A 10749-nucleotide genomic window follows, 5' to 3' on the forward strand; every position below is an offset into this window, starting at 1 on the left:
GGTGGGGGTTGGTCTGTTCTCCCACGTGCCTGGTGACAGGACGAGGGGGAATGGGCTTAAGTTGAGCCAGGGGAGTTTTAGGCTAGATGTTAGGAAGAACTTCTTCACTGAAAGGGTTGTGAGGCACTGGAACAGGCTGCCCAGGGAAGTGGTGGAGTCACCGTCCCTGGAAGTCTTCAAAAGACGTTTAGATGTAGAGCTTAGGGATATGGTTTAGTGGGGACTGCTAGCGTTAGGTCAGAGGTTGGACTCGATGATCTTGAGGTCTCTTCCAACCTAGAAATTCTGTGATTCTGTGAGGATGGAGTGGCTTCGGTTGGGTTAGGCTCCAGGAGCCCCTTGGTCCTTTCCCAGCTCGTGGTACAAGCGCACACCAGCCATTGTGAAGGGGAAGACACTTTATTTATTATTTATCAAACCAGGGGGAATTATTTAAAATCCAACTACTTCAAAGAACAGGAAGCAGGGGGGACGCCGGCTCTCACTGCAGGCACACGGGCAGGCCGTAGGCGACGGGGGCAGCCCCGGTGAGGTATCTGAGGCGGGGGGCTTGGCGGGCCTGGGCCACGTACTGCAGGAGGGGGGCACCGGAGCCCGCCCGCAGCCAGCCCTGCAGCAGCGCCTTGGTGTAGCGGTCGAGGTCACACTGAGTCACGTCCCACAGGGTGCCCAGGACGAAGGGGCTGGGAAAAAAGAAAAAGGGGGTTAGAGGGGTTAGGGCCAGGAGGGCTGGGCGAAGGAGGGGGTGAGAGGAGGACAAGGAGAACACTCACTGCTTACCAGCACAGGGAAAAGGCAGGGGAGGGGGGCAATAAAAAGCAGGGAGGTGGGGATGGGGTAAAAAGAAGGCAAGAAGGGGATGGGGCGAAGACCCCGTCTGCCCCCCAGAAGCCACCCCCTCTCTCCCCGCCTCACCAGCCGGCCAGGAGGTAGTCGAGGACGATGCCGGAGCCCTCGAGGCCGCCGCGCACGGCCAGCGCGGCGCTGCTGCAGCCGAAGAGCAGGGCCACGGCGTTGCAGTCCAGCTGGGCGATGTCTGTCCCGTCCAGCAGGCGGGCGCCCGCCCCGTGCCCCACGTAGCTGCCAGGAACAGGAGCAGGGTGAGCAGGGTGAGCGCGATAGCGCAGCCCCGCACGGCCACGGGCACTCACATGTAGAGGTCGTGCTCCAGCAGCGCTGCCTGCATCTGCTCCTGGCTGGGGATGGCTCCTGTGACCCCGCTCCAGCCCTGCTGGCTGCGGGAAAGGAGGGGAGAAGTCATAGAAGGGGGGGGAGGGAGCACGGACCCCCCTCCTCCCCGCTCTGTGCGCCCCCGCTCCTCCTCACCTCTCGAACCAGCTGCGGAAGCACTCCTCGGTGCTCGGGAGGTTGTTCTGGGGGTTGAGGACGTAGAAGGTCCTGGTGGGGTTGACGCCGCGGTGCAGCACAGAGCCTGCCTGCTGAGGGGGGAGGAGGAAGGGAAAAAAGAAATAAGAAATCACGAGTCAGCCCCAGCCCAGCACCAGCCTCGGGGGGTCCCAAGCCCCGCGGCAGAGCCAGGGTGCCCCCCTTCCACTCACCCTCGGTGCCAGGTTGTAACTCAGGAGGAAGCGCAGGGACGGGAGGCGGGTGACAGGCACGGCGCGCAGGCACGCCATGCTCTCCCAGGGCAGCTTCTGGAGGTGCTGTGCAGGGAAGAGGAGGAGGAAGAAAGGAAGGGGAGGAAGGCGTGAGCGATAGAGCGCCTGTCCGAGCTGAGGGAGAAGCAGCAGGGGCAGGCTCTCACTTTATCCAGCACGAGGACGAGGGAGCCGCCAGGTGCCCGGACGCGGCTCCTCTGCTTCTCCAGGGCCTTTTGCAGGAGGAGCTCCGCTTTGTTGCAGGACTGCGAAGGGCACATCCCTGCGGCCAGGGCTCGCACGTCGGCCGGGGTGAGGAGGGGAGCAGCGTTGAGCAGGACCTGCGGCAAGGGGTAGGTGTGAGCCAAGGCAGAGCTCCCCCTGTGCCCTGCCCCAGCCCGGGGAGCTCAGCACCTCGAGCAGCGCCGAGTTCCAGCCCCGCCAGCCGCAGGGATGGAGCTGGGCGAGGAGGCGGATGGCTTCCTCGGCCAGCGCGGGATCCTGGCTGGTGGGGAGCAGCATTCCCTTCCAGCAGCCCAGCACCTCCGTCTCCAGGGTGTCGATGAGGCTCTGCGAGAGAGGACAGAGTCACGGGGGGGTCCGAGCATTCCCCCCAGGCGTGGGGAGCACGGGGTGCCTCTCGCCTACCTTCATCCTGCGGTCCAGCTCGGAGCGGCACAGCCACCAGTCACGGTTGTCGGTGCAGTTGATGGTTTCTTTCTGCTCCTTCTGGATGGTGTCGAAGTCACTCAGCACTGAGCTCAGCGGGGCCTAGGGGAGGAAGGGAGCCGTGAACCCAGCCCCAGGCTCATCCCAGCTGCTCCACTCTTCTAGCCCTTCCCTCACCTTGGTGAGCGCGGTCGGGATGTGGATGGTGATGGGAATGCTGCCCCTCTCCAACCGTGTCAGCAGCAGTATGTCGTCCTTGGAGAAGGGCTGGATGCTCATGAGGGTCAGCACACAGACGGTCACTCCTGAAAAAGTCACCCCCGACCTTCAGGAGAGGCCAAGGCATCAGGCAGCACCCTCCGGGGCTCCACTTGGATCAGCTCTCACCTGCAGGGATCTGCTGCAGCTGCTCTGTGAATCTCTTGAGCTCCTGGGACCCCAGACACGTGGGGCTGAAGCTGAAGAGGTTCTGGAGCTCAGTGAGGTGATGGATGCGCGAGGGAGCATCCTGCAGGGAGGGCCCTTGGAGCTGCTCAGCCGCAGCTGTTGCCGAATTGTTCAGATTGCTGCAGAGGGAGAGGTGGTCAGGGGTGGGGGGGGGGGAACGTTGCTCCAAACCAAGCCCTCCAGGGCTCTAGGTTTGGCTGAGCCCCTTCCCCTTCTCAGCAAAGCTCCAGCGACAGCGGCAGGGGGGCACAAAACTTACTGAAGCTTCTTGTGGATGATGCTGAGCAGCTGATGGCGCGTGGTGATGGAGACCGACTCGCACAGCAGATAGGCGGTGGAGACGGGGTCCTGGTCGCCTGTGAGCAGAGCCAGGAGCTGGCAGATCTGGCTGTAGAGCCCGGCAGGCAGGCAGTGGCCGTTGCAGTTGAAGGCAGCTTTCAGGTACGCGCGGACAGCGTCCAGCCAGGAATCATCCGGAAGGGGCAAAGCAACACCACCAGGATCAGGCAGCGAGCCCGTGGCCACCTTGGCTCTCCCTCTGCTGCTCTCCCCTCCACTTGGAGGGTTTTTGCCCTTTTAAGACACGCTTCGGCGGAGGTGGCCCCAGCGTTGCCATTTGCCTCTTCCCACCCCGCGGTTCCCCACTCCCGCTCACCTTCCATAACACGCAGGGCATCGAGGCACAGGGGGTTCTCGCTGCCCGGCATCTCCCCCGCCGGGACGTGCTCGGTGTCCTCGCCCCCCTGGTCACGGGCCCTGGTGGGGGGACAGGCTCTGGGGCACAGGGTGCGAGGCGCCACCGCCTCGGAGTCGCTGAGCACGGGGGCTTGAGTGGCATCCTCCCCAGCTGGGAGCTTGGCTCTCGGGGTCTTCGTCGTTTCTTCATTGTCCTTGAGAATTTAAAGAATCTACTGAGAAGATAAGGTTTCACACCTCACGGCATTGTAACATGGGGACAAATGGGGAAGGGGGGTTGGGTGAACATCCTGGTTAAAACAAAGGATCTATAAATATATCTAGAGGATCTATAAATTCTATCTAGGAATCTAGATCTATCTAGGGATCTAGGATCTATAAATCCTATCTATAAATATAACAAACTTGGACGATACTAGCTGGGTACTAGGAAACGTGTCAGATTTTACGAACACGGAACAGACAGGGGAGGACTCGTCCTAATAAAGAAGGAAAAACCCGAGACTTGCCTTCCAAGGTAGTCGGGCCCTAATAAAGAGTGAATAGGGGAAGGTTTGGTTGTCCAGACTGTAAAGATACCTGGGACTGCCCAACCTACTACAGTGTTTTCTAATAAGTTGACAGAGTTCTCCTTTCCCACACTGCTTCCAAGCATTGTGAAAAAAGAAGGGGGTTGTACCCGAGGAGATAACTGAAGGGTGCTGGCTACGTGGAAGTGTTAAGCCCCCATATTCAAATTCTTCCAAGTGCAGTTGGGGTCAGGAAATCGGGATAACTTTGACCCAACTACGGGAAAAGGTAGATGTATCGGCACAGTTCCAAGAGATAAAAATGACCTGTGCCATGCCACAAAAAAAAAAAAACAAAAAAAACGTACCGAACACACAAGTGGTTAATTCCTGCAAATAACACTAGGTGGGGATGTTCACCGTTAGGAGTCACTCCTTGCCTATCTTTAAAATTGTTTCACGCATCTCATGATTTTTGTGTACAGGTGGTCATTACACCAAGGATCCCACACCACTCTGAAGAGGATATATAAACCCATCACACAGCGGCTGAATGCCACCTGGTAAAGATCATACTGGGGGGGTGAGAGATAAAATGACTAAATTGGATTATAACAGGGCGGAGAGAGGGAAGGAGAGTTTTGGCCCCCCAGCAGGGGATCCCGGCCCTCGTGCAGCACCGGCCGCCCCCCCCGCAGCTCACCGACAGTTCCGCCTGCAGTGTCTCTGTGCCCTCCGTGGTGGCCGTACGCGCCACAAAATCAGTGCCCTGGAGGTGCTCCATGTCAGCCCTGCGGGGTGGGGGGGGTGGGGGGGTGAGGGGGTGCTGGTGCTCACAGCCCCACACCCCCCCAGTCTCCAAAGAGGCCTACAGAGCGCCCCCCACCCCTCACTCCCACCCCCAGGCCCTGCAGGACCCCCCTGAGCCCCCCCTGCCCCTCAGGCCCCCCCAGACTCCCTACAGCCCCCCCCGCCCCTCAGCCCCCCCCGAGTCCCACAGCTGCCCCCCAGCCCCCCTCCGAGTCCCTGCAGCCCCCCCCGGGTCCCCTCCGAGTCCCTGCAGAAACCCCCCCGGCCCCCCCCGCCTTCCCCTCAGTCCCACAGCCCCCCCCCGGGCACCCCGCCCCCCCCCCCGGGTCCCTGCAGCCCCCCCCGGGTCCCTGCAGAGACCCCCCCGGCCCCCCCCGCCTACCCCTGAGTCCCACAGCCCCCTGGATCCCCAGCCCCCCCCGAGTCCCTGCAGATACCTGCAGGGCCCCCCCAAGTCCCCTCTGAGTCCCTGCAGGGCCCCCCCGAGTCCCTGCAGCCCCCCCCCGGCCCCCCCACGGGCCCCAAAGCCACACCCCGGCCCCCCTCCGAGTCCCTGCCGGGACCCCCCCAAGTCCCCTCCGAGTCCCTGCAGCCCCCCCCGAGTCCCTCGGCCCCCCTCTGGTCCCTCAGCCACCCCCCGGCCCCTCTCCGAGTCCCTGCAGGGACCCCCGAGTCCCCTCCAAGTCCCTGCAGCCCCCCCGAGTCCCACAGCTGCCCCCCCCACGGGCCCCAAAGCCACACCCCGGCCCCCCTCCGAGTCCCTGCAGGGACCCCCCCGAGTCCCCTCCGAGTCCCTGCAGCCCCCCCAAGTCCCTCAGCCCCCCCCCCCGAGTCCCTACACGAACCCCCCGCCCCCCCCCCGAGTCCCTGTAGGGTCCCCCCGAGTCCCCTCCTAGTCCCTGCAGCCGCCCCCGAGTCCGTCCGAGTCCCTGCGGCCCCCCCCGGGTCCCACAGCTGCCCCCCCCAGGGCCCCAAAGCCACACCCCGGCCCCCCTCCGAGTCCCTACAGGAACCCCCCGGCCCCCCGAGTCCCTGCAGGGCCCCCCCGGATCCCTGCAGCCCCCCTCCATTTCCTTGGGTCCCCCCAGGTCCCTCAGCCCCCCGAGTCCCTTCGGCCCCCCCCCGAGTCCCTGCAGGGACCCCCCCGAGTCCCCTCCGAGTCCCTGCAGCCCCTCCGGGCCCCCCTCCGCGTCCCTGTAGGGTCCCCCCGAGTCCCCTCCTAGTCCCTGCGGCCCCCCCCGGCCCCCCTCCGAGTCCCTGCAGGGACCCCCCCGGCCCCCCCCGCCTACCCCTGAGTCCCACAGCCCCCCGGACCCCCAGCACACCCCGAGTCCCTGCAGGGTCCCCCCGAGTCCCTCCGAGTCCCTGCAGCCGCCCCCCGGGTCCCTGCAGCCCCCCCCGGCGCCCCCCCGAGTCCCTGCAGGGCCGCCCCGCCCCCGCAACCCCCCTCCAAGTCCTTGGGACCCCCAGGTCCCTCAGCCCCCCCCGGGCCCCCCCCAGTCCCTGAAGCCCCCGCCGGCTCCCTGCAGCCCCCCCCCGGCCCCCCTCCGAGTCCCTGCAGGGACCCCCCCGAGTCCCCTCCGAGTCCCTGCAGCCCCCCCAAGTCCCTGCAGGGCCCCCCCTAGTCCCCTCCAAGTCCCTGCAGCCCCCCCGAGTCCCACAGCTGCCCGCCCCAGGGCCCCAAAGCCACACCCCGGCCCCCCTCCGAGTCCCTACAGGAACCCCCCGGCCCCCCGAGTCCCTGCAGGGCCCCCCCGGATCCCTGCAGCCCCCCTCCATTTCCTTGGGTCCCCCCAGGTCCCTCAGCCCCCCGGCCCCCCGAGTCCCTTCGGCCCCCCCCCGGCCCCCCCCCGAGTCCCTTCGGCCCCCCCCCGGCCCCCCCCCGGATCCCTGCAGCCCCCCTCATTTCCTTGGGTCCCCCCGGGTCCCTCAGCCCCCCGAGTCCCTGCAGCCCCCCCCCGAGTCCCTGCAGGGCCCCCCCGAGTCCCCGCGGCTCCCTCCGAGTCCCTGCAGGGACCCCCGAGTCCCTGCGGCCCCCCCCTTATTTGGCCCCCCCCACGTACCCTTGTATCGCTTCTCGCCGGCAGACCCGCGGCGCCCGCCGCGCCCCGTCCAAATAAGCCGCGCCGCGGGCAGGTGAGGGCGGGGCGCCCCGCGCGGGGCACGCCGGGACTTGTAGTCCCAGAACGGCCCCGCGTCACGTCCCCCCTAGCAGCTGTTGGGGCGCCGCGTTTTGGGTTGGGATGGGCAGGGTGCTGAGAACACGCGGCTGTTGTCGTTGCAGGCAGCCTGGGGGTGCAGCAGGAGCTGGGGGGGGGCCAAGCAGACCCCAAGTGGCCAAAGGGGTATTCCTTGGGAAAAAATCCAAGGGATTTTTTTTTGTTGTCAAGGACAAGGTCCGCGTGCCTGCTAATCACAACAGCTGGGGTTGTTTTCGTGCAGTTGTTTGAGTGCTTTTGACTGATAATCTTGGGTGAGACACTGTCTGCCCCTGTGAAGTTCGCTCGTTCCAACCTAGAAAATCGATTCTGTGATTCTGTGATTCTTCTGTGAAAAGCGAGGCTATTCGGGCAATAAAATGCAGCATGATCTGACCATCCTGGCGTCTGTCGTGCTTTTGGCCGTGCTTCCTGCAACGACCTGGGGTCGTGCTGAGCAATTATAGGGGGGCTGGGCAGAGAACAGACCAACCCCCACCTCTCCACAGCCTCCTTGAAGGTACCCCTAGAGCGATAAGGTCGCCCCTGAGCCTCCTGTATCCAGGCTGCACAACCCCAGCTCCCCCAGCTGCTCCTCGTAAGATTTGTTCTCCAGACCCCTCACCGTGGGTCCCTTCCAACTCGGGATATTCCTGGATTCTGTGAAAGAAAGTCAAGCAACCGGCAAACCGTGCTGTGTGCCCTGCCTGGGGACTGCCCACCACTGTGAATAAAATCCCAGCTTCGCTGAGAGCCTCGCCTCAGCCCATTACTGGCTACGGAAGGGCTCTCTCGCAGGGAAAGCACGTGCAGAAACGCTTTATTTTCCTGAAAAAAAAGGGAAGCTGAGGGGCGAGGGGGTGCGCAGGGGGCCCTCACCCTGCGGCACTCCGTCCCTGTGTGCTTCCAGTGCCGTCCCCGGCAGGACGCCAGGGTGGGGGCACCGCAGGGGTCACCAGCCGGGGGGGCTTTCCCCCTCGGCCACCCCGGGACCCCCTCCCGCATCACAGCTCGGGGGCGTCGGGCTGGCCCTGGGGGGGCGGCAGCCAGAGCTCGGCGTCGTGGGGGACGACGGGGAAGAGGCCGACGACGGGGAAGAGGCCGACGACGGCGAAGAGGCCGACGACGGGGAAGAGGCCGACGACGGCGAGCAGCACCAGCAGCATGAGGCCGCAGCAGGCGGAGAAGATGCTGCGGGTGCCGGGCCCGTGGTCGGCGCCGTGCAGAAGCAGCAGCCCCAGGCAGGCCAGCAGGTTGAGCGGGACACGGCACCAGTTCGGCACCCCCGGCCGGTCCTTCTCCGGGATCGCCTTTGTGAGAAACAAAGCCATGTTTTTGTGCAGTAGAGAATTCCTCATGTGTGCCCCAGGGGGGTCGTGGAGTCATAACATGGAGAAGCGGAGAAGCGCGAAGCAGATAAGCGGAGAGTGGGAGGCCTCGCTGTTCCAAAATAAGGTGGAAGCTTGAGACAAACAGGACGAGCAGCATGGGAACAGTGAAACAAAGATCCCAAGTTCTCACAACGTGAGAAAGGAGAAATTCAAGGGTTGAAACCGAGAGAAATGGTACATGTATGGTCCAGAGGAGCGTCGAGCAGCTCGTGAACCTGCAGTACTCAGCCACGAGGAAACAGGGGAGGTGATCGGCTGTCGGGGAATAGGGAATGAAAGGTTAGGCTTTGTTAACTAAAAGGCACTCCTAATTGGCAGGACAGCCACCGCTGCAAGCGCAAATAAAACAGCTGCACAGAAGAGCCTGTCTGAAGAAAACGATTTGAGATTTTGCTCACACCTTGCGCCGCAGGAAGCCCATGGCCGGGAAGTAGAGCCCACAGGAGAGCTCGAGGAGCAGGAAGGCCACGAAGGACTCGGCCGGGCTCTCCTGGCTGGGGGTGGTGGAGAAGGCGAGCATGAAGGGGGAGAAGAAGCCCACCTGGTGTAACTGCCCCGTCCTGGTGTAACTGCCCCGACCTGGTGTATCTGCCCCGTCCTGGTGTAACTGCCCCAACCTGGTGTAACTGCCCCCACTCCTGGTGTAACTGCCCCGTCCTGGTGTAACTGCCCCGACCTGGTGTAACTGCTCCAATCTGGTGTAACTGCCCCGACTTGGTGTATCTGCCCGACCTGGTGTAACTGCCCCCACTCCTGGTGTAACTGCCCCTCCCACCTGGTGTATCTGCCCCGTCCTGGTGTAACTGCCCCTCCCACCTGGTGTAACTGCCCCGTCCTGGTGTAACTGCCCTGTCCTGGTGTAACTGCCCCCCACCTGGTGTAACTGCCCCGTCCTGGTGTAACTGCCCCGACCTGGTGTAACTTCTCCAATCTGGTGTAACTGCCCCGTCCTGGTGTATCTGCCCCAACCTGGTATAACTGCCCCTCCCACCTGGTGTAACTGCCCCGTCCTGGTGTATCTGCCCCAACCTGGTATAACTGCCCCTCCCACCTGGTGTAACTGCCCCGACCTGGTGTAACTGCCCCCACTCCTGGTGTAACTGCCCCTCCCACCTGGTGTAACTGCCCCGTCCTGGTGTATCTGCCCCGTCCTGGTGTAACTGCCCTGACCTGGTGTAACTGCCCCCCGTCCTGGTGTAACTGCACTCCCACCTGGTGTAACTGCCCCGACCTGGTGTATCTGCCCCGTCCTGGTGTAACTGCCCTGACCTGGTGTAACTGCCCCCCGTCCTGGTGTAACTGCACTCCCACCTGGTGTAACTGCCCCGTCCTGGTGTAACTGCCCTGTCCTGGTGTAACTGCCCCCCACCTGGTGTAACTGCCCCGACCTGGTGTAACTGCCCCCACTCCTGGTGTAACTGCCCCTCCCACCTGGTGTAACTGCCCCGTCCTGGTGTAACTGCTCCCTCCTGGTGTAACTGCCCCTCCCACCTGGTGTATCTGCCCCGTCCTGGTGTAACTGCCCCGTCCTGGTATAACTGCCCCGACCTGGTGTAACTGCCCCCACTCCTGGTGTAACTGCCCCGTCCTGGTGTAACTGCCCCGACCTGGTGTATCTGCCCCTCCCACCTGGTGTAACTGCCCCGACCTGGTGTAACTGCCCCCACTCCTGGTGTAACTGCCCCGTCCTGGTGTAACTGCCCCGACCTGGTGTAACTGCTCCAATCTGGTGTATCTGCCCCGACCTGGTGTAACTGCCCCCCACCTGGTGTAACTGCCCCCCACCTGGTGTAACTGCCCCGTCCTGGTGTAACTGCCCCGACTTGGTGTATCTGCCCCGTCCTGGTGTAACTGCCCCCTCCTGGTGTAACTGCCCCCACTCCTGGTGTAACTGCCCCCACTCCTGGAGTAACTGCCCCGTCCTGGTGTAACTGCCCCTCCACCTGGTGTAACTGTCCCCCGTCCTGGTGTAACTGCCCCGACCTGGTGTAACTGCTCCAATCTGGTGTAACTGCCCCGACCTGGTGTAACTGCCCCCCATCCTGGTGTAACTGCCCCGTCCTGGTGTAACTGCCCCCTGCTGGTGTAACTGCCCCCCACCTGGTGTAACTGCCCAGACCTGGTGTAACTGCCCCTCCACCTGGTGTAACTGCCCCAACCTGGTGTAACTGCCCCAACCTGGTGTAACTGCCCCTCCACCTGGTGTAACTGCCCCGTCCTGGTGTAACTGCCCCCGTCCTGGTGTAACTGCCCCGTCCTGGTGTAATTGCCCCCTTCTTGGTGTATCTGCCCCGACCTGGTGTAACTGCCCCAACCTGGTGTAACTGCACCCCCACCTGGTGTATCTGCCCCCCTGCTGGTGTAACTGCTCCCTCCTGGTGTAACTGCCCCCACTCCTGTTTTAACTGCCCCCTCCTGGTGTAATTGCCCC

The 10749-nt window shown here is 63.6% G+C and overlaps 1 protein-coding gene across 1 annotated transcript; it reads right to left on the bottom strand.

Annotated features, from left to right (window-relative positions):
* Nucleotides 1–316: 316 nt before the first annotated feature.
* Nucleotides 317–6846, bottom strand: LOC309891217 (separin-like). The gene is made up of 14 exons (XM_082785592.1): nt 6793–6846; nt 4623–4710; nt 3370–3604; nt 2974–3148; nt 2655–2833; nt 2445–2572; nt 2247–2369; nt 2013–2168; nt 1766–1939; nt 1560–1664; nt 1327–1439; nt 1152–1235; nt 916–1080; nt 317–683 (listed from the first exon to the last, which is right to left on the bottom strand). Exons 2-14 carry the CDS (start codon nt 4701–4703, stop codon nt 482–484), a joined length of 1920 nt encoding a protein of 639 aa, XP_082641718.1. The 5' UTR covers nt 4704–4710; nt 6793–6846; the 3' UTR covers nt 317–481.
* Nucleotides 6847–10749: the final 3903 nt, after the last annotated feature.

Source organism: Aythya marila (genome assembly GCF_965140915.1).
Source record: "Aythya marila genome assembly, contig: HAP1_HAP1_SCAFFOLD_528, whole genome shotgun sequence".
Classification (NCBI taxonomy): Eukaryota; Metazoa; Chordata; class Aves; order Anseriformes; family Anatidae; genus Aythya; species Aythya marila.

Excerpts from the sequence above, each read along its gene's own strand:
- LOC309891217 (XM_082785592.1), bottom strand. The coding sequence starts at position 4,703 with ATGGAGCACCTCCAGGGCACTGATTTTGTGGCGCGTACGGCCACCACG. Across the intron at positions 2,370-2,444 it reads TCCCGACCGCGCTCACCAAG|GCCCCGCTGAGCTCAGTGCT; the intron begins GTGAGGGAAGGG and ends TTCCTCCCCTAG. Across the intron at positions 1,440-1,559 it reads GTTACAACCTGGCACCGAGG|CAGGCAGGCTCTGTGCTGCA; the intron begins GTGAGTGGAAGG and ends CTCCCCCCTCAG.